Source organism: Scatophagus argus, chromosome 4 (assembly GCF_020382885.2).
Source record: "Scatophagus argus isolate fScaArg1 chromosome 4, fScaArg1.pri, whole genome shotgun sequence".
Classification (NCBI taxonomy): Eukaryota; Metazoa; Chordata; class Actinopteri; family Scatophagidae; genus Scatophagus; species Scatophagus argus.
This window is the reverse complement of record NC_058496.1, coordinates 7,028,372-7,044,110: the sequence shown is the minus strand read 5'-3', so window position 1 is coordinate 7,044,110 and position 15,739 is coordinate 7,028,372. Positions and strand designations below refer to the sequence as shown.

General features: G+C 42.4%; 4 protein-coding genes across 6 annotated transcripts; 2 read left to right on the top strand and 2 right to left on the bottom strand.

The window, feature by feature from the left end:
* Positions 1 to 170: 170 nt before the first annotated feature.
* Positions 171 to 3,832, bottom strand: LOC124058220 (betaine--homocysteine S-methyltransferase 1-like). The gene is made up of 8 exons (XM_046387231.1): positions 3,678 to 3,832; positions 3,094 to 3,226; positions 2,228 to 2,340; positions 1,918 to 2,109; positions 1,365 to 1,512; positions 1,086 to 1,268; positions 705 to 933; positions 171 to 613 (listed from the first exon to the last, which is right to left on the bottom strand). Exons 1-8 carry the CDS (start codon positions 3,693 to 3,695, stop codon positions 532 to 534), a joined length of 1,098 nt encoding a protein of 365 aa, XP_046243187.1. The 5' UTR covers positions 3,696 to 3,832; the 3' UTR covers positions 171 to 531.
* Positions 3,833 to 4,087: 255 nt separating this feature from the next.
* On the bottom strand, positions 4,088 to 7,325 carry LOC124058219 (betaine--homocysteine S-methyltransferase 1-like). The gene is made up of 8 exons (XM_046387230.1): positions 7,188 to 7,325; positions 6,429 to 6,561; positions 6,196 to 6,308; positions 5,900 to 6,091; positions 5,649 to 5,796; positions 5,370 to 5,552; positions 4,710 to 4,938; positions 4,088 to 4,572 (listed from the first exon to the last, which is right to left on the bottom strand). Exons 1-8 carry the CDS (start codon positions 7,206 to 7,208, stop codon positions 4,455 to 4,457), a joined length of 1,137 nt encoding a protein of 378 aa, XP_046243186.1. The 5' UTR covers positions 7,209 to 7,325; the 3' UTR covers positions 4,088 to 4,454.
* Positions 7,326 to 8,094: 769 nt separating this feature from the next.
* On the top strand, positions 8,095 to 11,537 carry cenph (centromere protein H). Of its 3 annotated transcripts, none has more exons than XM_046387221.1 (10): positions 8,095 to 8,225; positions 9,516 to 9,656; positions 9,781 to 9,836; positions 9,927 to 9,972; positions 10,088 to 10,156; positions 10,271 to 10,327; positions 10,404 to 10,467; positions 10,954 to 11,005; positions 11,110 to 11,270; positions 11,372 to 11,537. In XM_046387221.1, the coding sequence occupies exons 2-10, from the start codon at positions 9,535 to 9,537 to the stop codon at positions 11,462 to 11,464; spliced, it is 720 nt and encodes a 239-aa protein (XP_046243177.1). In that variant the 5' UTR covers positions 8,095 to 8,225; positions 9,516 to 9,534; the 3' UTR covers positions 11,465 to 11,537. The 3 variants fall into 3 exon arrangements, with proteins under 3 accessions (XP_046243177.1, XP_046243176.1, XP_046243178.1); XM_046387220.1 differs by having other exon boundaries at positions 8,101 to 8,255; XM_046387222.1 differs by lacking the exon at positions 8,095 to 8,225 and adding an exon at positions 8,280 to 8,417.
* A 78-nt stretch (positions 11,538 to 11,615) lies between these two features.
* On the top strand, positions 11,616 to 15,266 carry dimt1l (DIM1 dimethyladenosine transferase 1-like (S. cerevisiae)). Its single transcript, XM_046387219.1, has 12 exons — positions 11,616 to 11,817; positions 12,318 to 12,391; positions 12,683 to 12,769; positions 13,271 to 13,332; positions 13,441 to 13,534; positions 13,618 to 13,667; positions 13,761 to 13,884; positions 13,972 to 14,064; positions 14,176 to 14,240; positions 14,334 to 14,397; positions 14,506 to 14,612; positions 14,715 to 15,266. The coding sequence occupies exons 1-12, from the start codon at positions 11,760 to 11,762 to the stop codon at positions 14,755 to 14,757; spliced, it is 921 nt and encodes a 306-aa protein (XP_046243175.1). The 5' UTR covers positions 11,616 to 11,759; the 3' UTR covers positions 14,758 to 15,266.
* The last annotated feature ends 473 nt before the right edge of the window (positions 15,267 to 15,739 follow it).

The window sequence follows — 15,739 nt, the reverse complement described above, 5'->3', positions numbered from 1 at the left end:
ATTGTCTTTATACTGCGATTGGTGTTTACTCTGATTCATTGTGTATTCATGGTTTAAACTCGTGTCTTGCAGCTGGTTCATGCCCTGTGCACTCTTGACCCAGCTTTTAATTGCCATAAACAAACTTATGACTTATTATGCTTCTGATGAACAGAGGGGTAAGACCAAAGTGGTAACCGAACATTTATTAGGCCAACAGTATGCTGTGGGAAAATGCATACATTTATACATCATTATTAGTCATTACCTTTAAATTGCCATAATCATTCTTTTCACTAAACCTGATTTTTATCCTGACTGTTAAAACAGTACTAAAATATGTGATGGTTAAAAATACCAGCTTTATTTTTATGTAAAATTTGTTTTCATTCTTAGTGATAATATACAGTTAAGACAAAAAATATTATGGGCTGTCCTATTCATATAAGTAATGCAGCTCTGTTGCATTGTACTATTCAGTATATTGTACAACAGAAACAGACGACTGTGTTGATATGCTCTGTTCCAGTTACTGGTGATCCTCCCTCTTACTCAATTGCTTGGTGTGGACATGGAAGGACATTTGGGACGTCCAGAAGCAGGCAAAAGGTTCTCCCAGTACTCACGACGAGCCCTGTGACAAAGTATCACATATACTATAACCTTCTTAATGTTTCTTTGTACTACTGTTTGAAGCCTAATGTTAAGTTTCTGCTCACTCTTACTTGGCTCTGACCCAGGGTTTGGTGTGCATCTCCAGAGCAGCTCCCCAGAGTCCGTGCTTCTCTGAAGCTGGTGGGAGGAATCCTCTCTCTGCAGCCAGCTCCTCTGCTATAGCTCGGATATGGTAGGGCTCAAATCCACAGCAGCCACCAATGTAACGAATTCCAACATTGTAAGCCTCTCTGGCGTATTTATGGATGTCCCAGCGGGTCATCGCTCTGGTCTCCAGGGCTGAGAGGAGAGTTAAACATTTAAGCCGTCTGGACATTTTGTTACATCATTGTTCCCATCAAACTGTTGATATTAGAAGTTTAAAAAGGTAAAAACCAAGAATATGCAAAAAAAAATTTCTTTGTTGTACAAAGGAAGTTAAAGATGCCTACCGAAGGGGAACTCAGGAAGGCTGACATATCCAGTGTGGTTGCACTCAGGCGTGTGAAAGCCCAGCGGCTGGACCATGAGGTGGGCTTTGAGACCAGCTTTCTCTAACCCCTCTTTCATCAACTTCACTGTGCGCACACACGTCAGAGGGTCCAGGTGGCAGTTCACTCCAACAATGTCAGCTCCTGCACAGGAAGACACAAAACACATTCGGCTCGTACAGCTAAAACATGATGATGACTTCCTGACTTGAAGCAGCACGTCACAGAGTGTCAGTGTACCAGCTTTGACCAGCCTGACAGCACACTCTCCAGGCGGGACTCCCTGCATGTCTCCCTGTGGTGAGATGCACAGAGTTGCACCCACTGGTTTGCCGCTGGTCTTCAGCACCTCCACTGCCCACACTGCCTCTTCCACGTGGTCAAAGAACTACAGGGAAAAATATGCATGGCAACATTAAAGCATGGCTTAAAGGTAGTGTATGTAGGATTTGTCAACTGCTGTTTCTAAACACGCTAGTAAGCGATTCTGTCAATAAGCAGTTCCATCAAATAGCCACCAACCTAAAACATCAGTATTTTACATCCTGGGAATGAGACTCAACAATTAACTTGTCTTTCTCCAGAGTCACCGACACCCAGAAACAACCTGATCATTGCTGATCATTGCATATATATATATATATATATATATGTAGTTATTTTAAAGGAAAATTCCACATAATTCATTAATTTTACAGCCATTTGTTTCAGTGTGGAGATAGAAATTCAGATTAGTGCATTTTCAAGCACATTAGAATCGACGGTGCACAGATATTCCTCTTGCTAGCCATACCTCTCCTATAAAGAAGTCAATGTCCTTCTTGAGGAAGTCATCCATCTGTTTCTTAAAGATTGCTTTGACCTCCGTCTCATTGTGAGTCTCCGCATAGCAGGGGGTCTGAGACACACCGCCAGCAATCATTGCATCGCCCTCATTGGCGACCTCCCTGGCCAGGTCACAGGCTGCATCATTAATCTGGGCCCCCTGAACCACATTGGAGCAGATTGTGGTGATACCAGACTCATGTGAGGATAATTCTCATCACGTAAGATTAACAGAATAATGGTCTTTTTCTAATATGGCCATTAAGGTTTGCACTGACCGTGATGTCGGTGACATTGCCACTCATCTCCAGCTTATCCTCACTGCAGTAGAAGGTGAATGTCTGAAGCACATTGGATCCTGCTCTCAGGAACTCCCTGTGCAGCTGCCGCACTGACAGAGATACAGAAAGAGAGAGCAGTAGGGTGACGGGGCCTGTTGTGGCAGATAACTGGAATCATAGAAATCGCAGCCGATTGACAGTCGGAGCGCCGTGCCAAGACGAGAGGTGGGGATGGAAGTTGTCCAAATTGCAACTGGACCAAGTGGTTGTTTGTGGTGCTGGAAGTGAGTGAAAGTCCAAGGCATTTGGCTAACGTTACAAACTAAAGAGAGTGGATGAATGAATGCCATTATTTCTAAATAACTACCTGAGTCCCAGAAGAGGTTAAAATTGTAAGCGTGGGAGCATCAAAAAAAAGGCCCGCTACAGCTGGACCGTTCACATGGATGTGACTCGTGGATCTTTTCATTCTCTTAAACGAGCGGACAAAGTCAGTTTTCAGTAGCTGAAACTGCTATTTACTGATATCATTTGTGCCCACATGGACAATGACCTTCATGATATCGGGTTTAGCCCTTAATAGCAAAGAGGATAAGGGTGATATGACAACAATGACGGGTGCCCAAACAAAACACATTATTGCCCTCAATAAAATTATTAATGATTTCTCTGGATTTGACCACTGTTTGAAACATTTGAGATAATGGAAGTACCCAACTGAACAAAACAAAGGTCTAGTTGTTCTGTGGACGTTTTCATACGGAAATATTACACATTATGCCTTTAATGGGAAGTTGGAGGTGGCAGATTATATACATCAGGTGGTACGTGAGGTGTTCAGGTGTTCATGGACGGATTTATACCTGCTTCAGGGTGTTCGACAGCTGCTTCGGGTGTCCAGTGTCCAGCCTTCACATAACCTCGTCGCTCTAGTTGGATCACATAACCTCCATCTCCCACAACCACCTCCCCGGCATTCAGTCGCTCCAAAATACCCTGAAAACACAAACACACATGGCAGAGTCACTGCAGCGAGCATGCACACACTGGTATGTTATTCAAAATGCCTCCTTAGGCCTAAAGATGTCACTAGTGGAACAGGTAGCTCAGGTATGAAGACCCTCAAACAGCCACGTCATGACAAACACGTCTGTCCATTTGAAGTAAATGAGGTTTGCAAGGTCTCCTGGAAATGTTTGCTGTACTCAAGTTAGTAATGTATTAAGATATATGATAAATCCTCGATAAGTAAACAGTCAGTGGTGGAAATATTCCTTAATATTTCCAAGGACGGGATTTTTCCAGAGCTCTGGAGAAGTTCTTTTGTTTATTGTATTTTTTATATATATTTATTCAGTCTATACTGCTCACAAACTACATGAGATGAGACTTGACCTACCTTCTCTGGTTTAAACAAGAGATAACCTTTTATGGCTCTTTGACTTACCCTCCTCTTGCTCTCCATGCTAATGTGCTGCAAAACTTGAAATAAAGTGTAATCAGACTCGTTTGACGTGAATCAGGACCGTGAGATCACAGACAGGTTCGAAACACTGAAACAAACACAGTGTCTGCAGCTATCACACAGGCTCAGTGAACTGAAACGATCCAGTAGTACTCCTCCTCCTCTCACATGTGGAACGACACGCCTCCTTAACCCTTTCCCTTTCTATGTTCATGAGAAAAACAACAGGGGGGACTTAATACCCTAAATCAAACTGTTCGGATTAACTCTGAATCTTTAGAAAAATGAGACATCATCAATGTATAATAATCTGTTCACTCAACAACACAAGTTGGACCACTTCACTTGGGTTTTATTATGAAACAGGACTGCTGGAATAACAAGACATCAGCTTTCATTTCTTTTTTATTAAATTATTTATCAGCAGATTACACAAATCAATCAACAAATATGATGAGTCAATGAAAATGATTAATTGAGAACTGTATTAACCAGTAAAATCTAACTGTTGTTATGTATAATTTAGTTATTAGGTTCAGGGGTGGGTCAAACCAACACAGAAAAAAGAAAGGCAAGCAGCTGATTCGGTGATGCGGCTGAGCAGAGTGGACAGACATAATGGACAATAAAACAGTGGACATAATGAGATGTGTTTTTGAACAAATATCTGGTTAACACAACCCTTCACAAAGTGGATAATCTGATTGGACTGATTGGACGTATAGAGGATTCACCAAACTGTATGGTGTGTGCATGAGATTAGGTTTGCTTGTTAAATTCCAGCTCTTTTTCATAATTATCGCCTGGTGTGGACATCGAAGGGCATTTGGGACGTCCAGAAGCAGGCAAAAGGTTCTCCCAGTACTCTCGACAAGCCCTGTGACAAAGTTTGGTAGATTAGTCGAGGGTGAACCAGCAAGAAGACACACTTTCATTTTTTTCCAACTATCACCAAATGTTTTCAGTCTTTTGTTAAGCTGTTTGATTTTTTATGCTTCAGAGGCTCACTCTTACTTGGCTCTGACCCAGGGTTTGGTGTGCATCTCCAGAGCAGCTCCCCAGAGTCCGTGCTTCTCTGAAGCTGGTGGGAGGAATCCTCTCTCTGCAGCCAGCTCCTCTGCTATAGCTCGGATATGGTAGGGCTCAAATCCACAGCAGCCACCAATGTAACGAATTCCAACATTGTAAGCCTCTCTGGCGTATTTATGGATGTCCCAGCGGGTCATCGCTCTGGTCTCCAGGGCTGAGAGGAGAGTTAAACATTTAAGTCGTCTGGACATTTTGGCACATCAGTATTCTCCTTAGGCAGGAGCAGTAAAAGAACTCTACTCACATGTTCAGATTGACTAAATATAAATTAAATATTAAATGTACAAAAGGTACAGTTTGAGTCACACATTTCCTACCCAAGGCTTGCAGTGCTTGGTTGTGCTATTTGACAGGACAATGCATTTGTTCAAATTAGCACAGATCATTTAGTTCCCTATTTTTACAGTTTTGTCATTATTTAAGATGTGATCTCTTTAGACTTTAGCAAAGTATTTTTCTACAACTTCTTGTGGTTTGGTGCAAAAACACATTAAATTATTCAGCTGGCTTGGAGTAAGAATAATCCAACTGAATATAAAACAGTTTTTTTCGTCATTCTGCATTCAAGAAAATTCAAATGCTGACCGAAGGGGTACTCGGGAAGGCTGGTGTATCCGCCTATGTTGCACTCAGGTGTGTGAAAGCCCAGCGGCTGGACCATGAGGTGGGCTTTGAGACCAGCTTTCTCTAACCCCTCTTTCATCAACTTCACTGTGCGCACACACGTCAGAGGGTCCAGGTGGCAGTTCACTCCAACAATGTCAGCTCCTGCACAGGAAGACACAAAACACATTCGGCTCGAACAGCTAAAACATGATGATGACTTCCTGACTTGAAGCAGCACGTCACAGAGTGTCAGTGTACCAGCTTTGACCAGCCTGACAGCACACTCTCCAGGCGGGACTCCCTGCATGTCTCCATGAGGTGAGATGCACAGAGTTGCACCCACTGGTTTGCCGCTGGTCTTCAGCACCTCCACTGCCCACACTGCCTCTTCCACGTGGTCAACAAACTGCAGGATAAATGTGCATTGAATTGTTAAACATTAGTTTGGGTAAAAGCAAACACTGGAATTCTAACCAAAACATCACCATCTGTTTTACCGCTGCTCATACCTCCACTATAAAGAAGTTGATGTCCTTCTTGAGGAAGTCATCCATCTGTTTCTTAAAGATCGCTTTGACCTCCTTCTCGCTGTGAGTCGTCACATAACATGGAGTCTTAGACACACACCCAGCGACCAATGCATTGCCCTCATTGGCGACCTCCCTGGCCAGATCACAGGCTGCTTCATTGATCTGGGCCCCCTGAACCAAATGAGAGAAGACCGGTTGGTGTGAAACCAGACTCGTGTGAGGATAATTTCATCAGGTACAGATGGATTTGTTCTGTAAGGGTTGTTGTCACTGACCGTGATGTCGGTGACATTGCCACTGATCTCCAGCTTATCCTCACTGCAGTAGAAGGTGAATGTCTGAATCACACTGGCTCCTGCTCTCAGAAACTCCCTGTGCAGCTGCCGCACTGGCAGAGACACACAGAAAAAGACGCTTTCGTGGAAAACGAGAAAGAAACGCATGCGGATAAAGATGTGCTTTAAAAGCATCGACTCGCGATGTTAAGAAATAAGTAGGTAACACGTACCTGCTTCAGGATGTTCAACAGCAGCCTCGGGTGTCCAATGCCCCGCCTTCACATAGCCACGCCGCTCCAGCTGCAGTACGTAACCTCCGTCACCCACAACCACCTCTCCAGCATTCAGGCGCTCCAAAATTCCCTGAAGGCAGACGTATAAAAGTGATCAAATAAGTAACCAACCTGTCAGGTGTAAGACGCCTCACAAGTGTGGCAGGTACACTCTGCTCGCTTGAAATCACACTTTGCCAGCCTTCCTGGAACGAGCACACTATGTAGGAAGTTTAAGAGTTTACATTTTTTTGCGCCTAAATTCCTCATCTGTAACCAGTAACATATTTGGTTAAAATACTAAAGTACTGTATTCAAAAAACCTTAAACGGGCCATCATGTTAAACACAGGCCCTATGAGTTATTTATTCTGTTACATGACCGGGCTAAGGTCAATGTATCCTAAATAAAAAAATGGCTGAGTAAACTCTAATAAAAGTCTGGTAAATTTCCACAACTGGCACAGGCTGCTCTTGTCCACTGCTCAACACTGTAGTCTGTTACGAAGTAGAAGGGCACACACACACACTTTACACAGCCTGGATGGTGCATTCAGTGTTATTTGTTATTTTTGGAGGCAGTAAACGGTCTGAACTCCACCCTTTCTAATGATCAAGAACCCGCTCCAAGGAATGGAGCCAAAAACATTCACGTTTGGTCAATTTAGCTGACAACGCTTAAACGCATTAACACAAGTTGTTTTTATGCTTCCTATACCTTTCTCTTCTTGCTCTCCATCCCTTACGCCGTGTGCGTGCGCCAAAGCCTGTTCCGTTACCAACCGTTCAGCTCACACGTTACGTCCGTGACATGAACGGCCAATCTGAAATCAGCACGATAATCTCATGATCTGATGATAATCTCGCGAGACTGCTGCCACCTTGAGTAAGCAATGCGGACGGTTATCCAGGCGGGTTGGATCATATCAAATGATCTATTTTATTATGATTAGTTATATATTAGCTCCTTATTATAGAGCCTTGTCTCATAATATATACCCCAACTATACTTCGCTTTTAGTCGAAGGACATCAAAAAGCACCAAAGAAACGTTTGTTTTTTTATTTATTGGGAATACAATACAAAATATTACACTTACTTACACTTACGCATCATACAGTGTTAAAATTATCCTATTTTCTTTTTTTTAAACAGAACCAGTGGAGCTATACAGAGAACTGTGGCAAAGAAACGTTTCTAAGGAATTCAAAGATGCCCTTCAGACGTGTCTTTAAGAAATGTAATAGACTAATAATAAGAATAAACAATAATGTATGTCTAAGATTTTGTCACAGACATCTTCAGCAAATTGCATAATACTACTACTACTACTAATAATAATAATAATAATTAAAAGGCAAAATATAATTGTAATGGTACCGGTAGTAACTTTCACTTATGCAAAATACATCTGCGTACAGTGTGCAAATGTTTAAGATCAGTCATTTCCTGGTACTCCGTAGTAAAGAAATGCTTTAGGCACAGCCATTGTATAACTATATAATTCATTGCATCTACCTTTGGACTTTGAATGACACAAATAATCTCAAACTTCTGTAAGCTAATTATTGTCAAATAAGATAAGATACTGGGAAGGGCTCGAGCAGTTTGATTTCTCTGCATGCCAGCCGGTAAACAAATTGTCACTTCTTACTCTTCGCCTGCAGGGGTCGCTGTAGAAGACGTCACTTCCTGGCGGGATTTCGAGTTCGATGTAAACAAAGCCGGTGACAGACACCGTGTTTTTTCCCCCCAGGTAACCGATGCCCCGTGCGTGACAGTCGCAGTAAGTGATTAACGTAGCGTCAGTCAGAAGGAGAAGAATTGTTTCATCTTTGGAATAACTTTAGTTGAGGCTCTTATTTTGACTTCCGGGCTGAAAACGTTAACTTCAGTTAAGATAGGATATCTTAGCCCTTGAACACTGTACATTAACCCAGGCATTATAGTTAAGTAGTATTGGTCGATACTTTTACTTTTAGTATTGCAATTTTCTGCTCCACCAGAAGCAAATATTTTACTTACACTCCGCTATGATACCGTATTTTGATAGATATGGTGGCCACGTATTTCCACTTAACGCCTTTTCCTTTCAGATTAACCTCACAGTTTAATATCCTGTGTTACTCTCCTGCATATTTATTTCGGTGCTGCTGTAGCATACAATACAATATTATAATATTGTATCAGTTTATCACTTTAGCAAGCCCTGTAGTACATTAGTAGTAATTATTTTGGGTCTATGCTGTGGTGTGCTGGGGAGGCAGCATCAACAAGAGGGACGCAACATGGCTGGACAGACTGGTGCGGAGGGCAGGATCTGTGGTGGGCACAGAGTAGCAGAAAAAAGGGACCCTGGATAAGACCCTTTCCATCTTGGACAATGGTTCCCACCCTCTGCACAGGAGTCTGATCAGTCAGAGGACTGTGTTCAGCACCAGGCTGCTGCCTCTGACCTGCTCCACAACCAGACTCAGGAACTCGTTTGTCCCCCAGGCCATTAGACTCTACAACACATCTCTGGGTGTTCAGGGGTCACGATCCCAGCGACAGTCTGTGTCTGAGTCACATCTGGTGTAAAATCTGGGGACATTTATTCCATTATGCACCTTATCTTATATGTTTAGCACTATTACCCGCACTCATGTTTTGGGTTGTAATCTGTTTCCATCTGTTTAATCTGTTTACACTGTAGTTCTTAGGCTCTTGTTTTAACACACACAGTCAATCTGGTCGACCTGCTTTCTTTGCACTTTACTATACTTTATGTAGCATATGTAAGTTTATTTAGTATATGTTTAGTCTATTTATGATCAGTATAGTTTTTTTTTATTTCAATCTCTCCTACTGACAGTTAGGTTTGTTGTTTGTTTGTTTGTTGACTTTTTGACTAACTTACACTGCTGTAATGTGCTACTGGATGCTCGAATTTCCCTCGGGATGAATAAAGTATCTGTCTATCTGTCTATCCATCCCACATTGGTCCAGTGGTCATGGTGATCTGACATAGTCTCTGTCTTTGGTTTGTGTTCACTCCTCTCTCCAGGCACAAACGCTGCTCTGCAATGGACCCATCTGACAACGTAGAGAACCTCAACCACATGGTGGATGCTGTGGCACTGAATGATGATTCAGCTCCTGGCGGCAACACCGAACAGAAGGATACCTCGCCATCAGACATGCTGAGGTCCCTCCCCCACCTGCTTTTAACATTTCTATTATTGTTACATTTACAACCACACGGTGCTGATTTATTTGATGAATCACATCCCAACAGCACTGCTTACCATTTAAAATTGATGTCTTTTCAGAATTAAACAGCAGATGTCCAACCAGTGCTTTGAGATGGCAGTACAGCTCCATGCAGGTGTCTAACTGTGTGCATCATTTCCATCATTATTTTCATTAAGTACAGAAACAAATCTTAAATATTGCTAATTAATATTTCCTGCAACAGGAAAAAGTAAGAGGTCCTGCAGCGCATGTGAAGCTGAGCGAGACTTGTGAGTATTTTGAAATTAGCATATTGTTATGGTTCAAGAATTTAAACCAGATTTAAGATTGCAGTTCATCTCAAAATATGTACTGTTAACTTATATTTTACGTTAAACGTCCCAGGCCAGATTATGTCAGTGAGTTGGAAAGAGTCAAGGCGGTCACTTTTAACAGCACGCTGACGCTGCACAGGTAAACCGATGCCTTCCGATGATTTTTTGCTTACAAAGAAATAACACAGGAGAATAAATGCAGTGAACTTTGGTTATGTTTGACAAACTGTTGATTTAAACTGGTGTCTTTCAGAATGCAGATGTGGCACGCTATTGGAGAAAAACTGAAAGAGAATAATTCAGAAGCAGAGTAAGTCAGTTCACAACACATTACCGACATATGTGTATTTTGATGATCTTGATGGTTGTGTATGTGTGTTCCTCAGAGGCCTGAAAGTTGTGAGTGATCGCTGCATGGCTCTTTGTTCGCGCATAAAACAACTTCAACAAGTAAGTAGTTTGTCATCATGCATTATGTACAGTAATTTTAGTAAGTCCTAAATACCACCAGCACATATTAAACTCCACCGTACTTCCAAGAAATGTATTTAATTCATCAGTAATAGTATTATCACATTGTGAGACAAAGTCATGCCAGTTCCAAGGAGCTTTATTGTCATTTCACACATGTAGACACATGAGATGGAACGAAATTAGTTTCCCTGGTCCTGGTATAGGTCAATAACCAATGCTAACTACTATAAATATAAAACAGCACTATATAAATATAAGAACTTCCAGAATAAAAAAATATTTACGGTATTGGCAGAGTAGTGCAAATAAAAAAAGAATAGTGCAAGTTCTTGTGCAAGACGGTTGCATTGTGCCATAAATCGAGAAGTGTGAATAAAACTGAATTATAATGTTCTGTAAAACTGTGATATTAATTCTGTATGGGGCTCCCACTGACTGAATGTATTTCTTTTCCTATAACAGGAGTCAAAAGAGCTTCAAGATAAAATCACAGAAATACAGAAGAAGAGGCTTGGTATGTCACCTGGTTTGCAACAAATTAGTACAATTAGATTGTGATTCAGTTTTCCACAGTCCAGTTTTTCGATCGAGTGCTCATTTGTGTATTTGTGTGTGTAGAGATGAAGCGGCTCACGCATGAAAAAATGAGAGAGATGGAAGAGTTGAAGTCAAAGAAAGAGCACCCGGATACAGAGAAGTACAAAGCTGCGTTGGAGAAAGGCCGGGCAAACCTAGAGAAATATAAAACGATGGCCACCATGACCCAGAACGTCCTCAGGGTAAAGCGAATTGTGTAGAACAAAATACACTATCTGTCAGTGCAATGTTTGAAAATGTTTTAATTAGCAGCTGGTGTATTAATGTAAATGTCTCTCTACAGGGCATAATCTTGGCCTGTAAAGTCAACTGGCTGGATGATCCCAAACTTCGAGACATCGCCATGACACTGGAAGAAATTCCCATATCTGACTAGAGAAGGGATTAATTTGTCTTGTCCATGTGTTTCTGTGTCATATTGTCTAATAAACGGCAAAAAACCCACTCAATCTTCTGTAATGGTTTTATTTAAAAAGTGCAATGTAGATGACGGCCACCAGCCGCTAGAGGGCGACAGAGGGGTGCGCAGAAAGATTTTCAACCTATTACACATCCTGTGAGTGAAGAAGAAAGGGGAGTTTCACACGTGTTTGGCAAGCAGAGAGAGATATTTTAATAGTTGTTTCAAATTTTAGTTTCTGGACGTAAAATCGAAGTAAAACCAAGTGAAAATGCCGAAGGTAAAGGCGGAGAAGAAAAGCAGGCAGCACCAAGAGGTCAAGAACCAAGGTATGTTTCTCCCGAGGTGTTAGCGTTAGCACGATAGCAAAGACTTAAAAATTAATTGGCTTTAAAGTTGAAGTTTGACATCACTTTGCTACAGCAGCAGTGCAAAATTCTCAACCCTTACGGTGTCAGTGTCAGTGGGTCCAGATTGATATGAATCATAGCTGTCACGTCTGTCGCCTGTGCTAACACTGAAGATTTGTTTACGTACGTCAATGAGAGCACACCAGACTGGATAGAGAAAGTCGTTATTTAATGTAGCTCGACTTAAACGCAGAAATGCATGCGTACACATCGTTGTTTGTTTGATTGTTGAATGTCTTGCGGTTACTTCGGCAAAGTGACAAATGTACAAAAACAGTTGATTTGACTTCAGGTTTCACTCCCCATATACACATATATGTTATGTGAGTTTCCGGAAATTGAATTTAATTATTTTGCCGGAAATTGCTTTACTCATTAACATCACACGAGCCCAGTCAACAGTGTCCTGTCTGTTGCAGGGATCATGTTCAATACCGGCATCGGTCAACACATCCTGAAGAATCCGTTGGTTGTCAATGGGATCATTGAGAAGGTACGTCGTTGTGGTGCTGTGGTTTTTAACGTGGGTGGCAGGATCCCAGCTAAAGTAATTTTACTAAAATTCATTAGTAACATTGTGGCAGAATGTATGACTGTTTTAATCATGGGTTTCATACATTTAAATAAAACCTCCTGGTATGTGGGATGGTCAAACTGTCAAAAGCACCCAGCACCGCCGTCCTGCTGCACTCTGGTACTGAGAAGTTGGTGTACGGTTGAGCTTTTACTTCCTATAGGACACGCGTTGTGTTCCTGAGCCGTTTGTTGTGGCTGTGTTTTCCAGGCTGCCTTGAGGCCGACAGATGTGGTTCTGGAGGTGGGACCTGGTACTGGTAACATGACAGTGAAATTGCTGGAGAAAGCCAAGAAGGTGAAAGTTTCCCAAAGTGTCGATCTTTACTTTTTGCTCACACATCTGAAACTACAAACACGTGTGCACAAACAAAGCCAATAATGGAGTCATGAAAGCCTTCTGTAAACCACTTTAATGAAATAAATACTGAAGGGAGTAGATTTATTGTGTAGTCTCTCTGGTGTTACTCTTTAGTCTAAGTACTTTAGCACTGCTGTTAATAATTGCCAAGAGGACGTAGTATGATGTGTTACTTAAAGGTGACTTTAAATGTTGCTCTCCTTGTCCTGGTCGTGTCCACAGAGTAGAGATGTCAGCGTAATGGAGTCTCTTAGGTCAAAATGTATCTGTGTTTCCAGGGATTTTAATTTTCTAAAAATTCATCCTGCATCAAAATGTGCTTTCCACTGCCATGGCTTTCTTTAGCGTTGAGTTTGCCATTTGTCCAGCTTACATTTCTCATTCAGTGATAAAATGATTGTCGCTCTTCAGTCGTAACAGAAATTTGTATTTTTGCAGGTGGTGGCCTGCGAGTTGGACTGCAGATTAGTGGCTGAACTTCAGAAAAGAGTTCAGTGCACGTGAGTGGAGTCAGCAGCAGTGTGGCACCTCATGCATTTCACAGCACCTGCGGTTACATATAAAGCAAACATGCGATCTAATGAGAAAGGTATTGTGTTTTCCAACAGGCCGATGCAGTCCAAGCTTCAGATATTAGTTGGAGATGTGCTGAAAACAGATCTGCCTTTCTTTGACGTCTGTGTGGCTAACTTGCCTTACCAGGTGAAAGACGTGTTTCCTCCTCACAGTGGATTCAGAGTCATTCACCGCATTTTTCTCAAACTTGACTTTTCTCTCTTGTGCAGATTTCATCACCGTTTGTCTTCAAGCTCCTGCTGCATCGACCGTTCTTCAGGTGAGGTACAACCAGAGGCCCACTGAGAGTTTTTAACTGCGTTTTTCCATGTCCCCGCTGAGAATTTGGCAAATTGTCTTTGTGTTTGCTCAGGTGTGCCGTGTTGATGTTCCAAAGAGAGTTTGCCATGCGATTGGTCGCCGCTCCTGGAGACAAGCTGTACTGCAGACTGTCCATCAACACACAACTGCTGGCTCGGGTAGACCATCTTATGAAGGTCAGCGTGTGGTCTGATTGTCGTCAAGGTTCTTCCTGTGCTGCAGCAGCTGTTTCTCACTGCAGATGTTTTTCCCCCCTCGATCAGGTTGGGAAGAATAATTTCCGTCCTCCTCCAAAAGTGGAGTCAAGTGTTGTCAGGATAGAGCCCAAAAACCCCCCACCTCCAGTGAACTTCCAGGTGAGCTTCGACTCCCTGACTGGTTAACGCTGTGGGAATACAGCAGGTCCAGACAGGAAATAAAATTGTAGATATTTAACATTGTGGGGTTTTTTTTTTGTCTCCTGAAAGGAGTGGGATGGTCTGGTCCGAATAGCCTTTGTAAGGAAAAACAAAACCCTGAGTGCAGCTTTCAAGTGAGTACCCGCCTGCCGCAAACGCCTTAATTCAAATGTGTTCTGCCTGAAGAGCGTGTGATCCGACTGTCGTGTTGATTTTATCGTTTCCAGGTCCACTGCGGTGGAACAGCTGCTGGAAAAGAACTACAGAATTCACTGCTCTGTGCACAATGTGGTGGGTCACTGTGCAGCTTTTCAGGGTTGCTCCTCGTGACACGAATGTTTTAAACTGCACATCTTGAGCTGCAGTTTGAATCTAAAGTCTCGTGCTCCGTCTTGACAGGAAGTTCCAGCCGACTTCAGCATCAGTAAGAAGATTGAGAATGTGTTGCAGGAGGCTAATTTCTCTGAGAAGAGAGCGCGGTCCATGGACATCGATGACTTCATGGTGTAAGTTGAACATCCATTACTGATTTTTTCCTCCAAAAAATGTACTGAAATAAACTTCAGTTTTGACGCGAATAATTACGAGTTTTGTTTCTGCGTCCACAGGCTGCTTCATGCATTCAACTCTGCAGGGATCCACTTTTCTTGAACAGCACAGGAAACTGAAGAGACAAGTCCAGCGACTCTTGCGTCCGGCCTTTACGGCGAGACGGGAGAAGTTAGCGGTCAGATGAGTGGAAAGAAATTGATCGTCTGGCTGATCTGTCTTCTTCTGCCGCGTGGCTTGGAGGAACTCGATATTCAAATGGTGAAATAGCTGGACAGTATGCACAAAAGGATATTGGAGGATGCTCACATTGAGTTTACTGTTTTACCCTCGTGAGTAGGTCAGGTGTGGCTCGGCATGCACAGACTGAACGTTTGTCGGGTGGAAGTTGTATAAGCCCTTTTGGTTTTTTTGGACTGTCACAGTGTGTGTGTGTGTGTGTGTGAGAAAGAGTGTGAGAGTTTGTCAGCCAGTGAAAATAATCTGCAATGGACAATTATAATAATCTGAAAACAGTTCATTTCTACATCAAAATTACCTCCCTGTGGAAAAGTCATCCTGGTCAAAAATCATTTTTGAGTGTGTGGTGACTTGTTTAATAAATCACTTTGGAGGACCTGATTGACTTGATTATGTTAACGGTTAATCGACGCAGGTATGCATGGTTTTTGTCTTGTTCAGATTAGTGGTGCTGATGCATTTTGATTGTGTGTTTCCTCCTGTGGTGTCAGCACGTCGATCTGTTGTACGGAAAACGTATTACCAAAGAAACTACTGTTATAGCATAGTGTGGTATTACGGGTCTGACTTGACGCCGGTGCCGTTGGTGGTTAGCGCTTGTTTGAAGATACACTGCCCTCCCGTGGTCTTGCGTTGCAACTACACCTTTGAGTTTTATTTTTTCCTCCCCTTAGTCATTTAAATGTTGTGTCTGTATTGCTGTAGTTTCTTGCTGACCACTAGAGGGCAGCAGTGCTTTGCGCGAACCTGAGAACCTGCTCACTGGAAACTCTTGTTGGTAGATTTTAGTTTTCTAACCGAGTTGAAAATGATGTCGTCCTGTAAAACGGTTAATAACGGATCT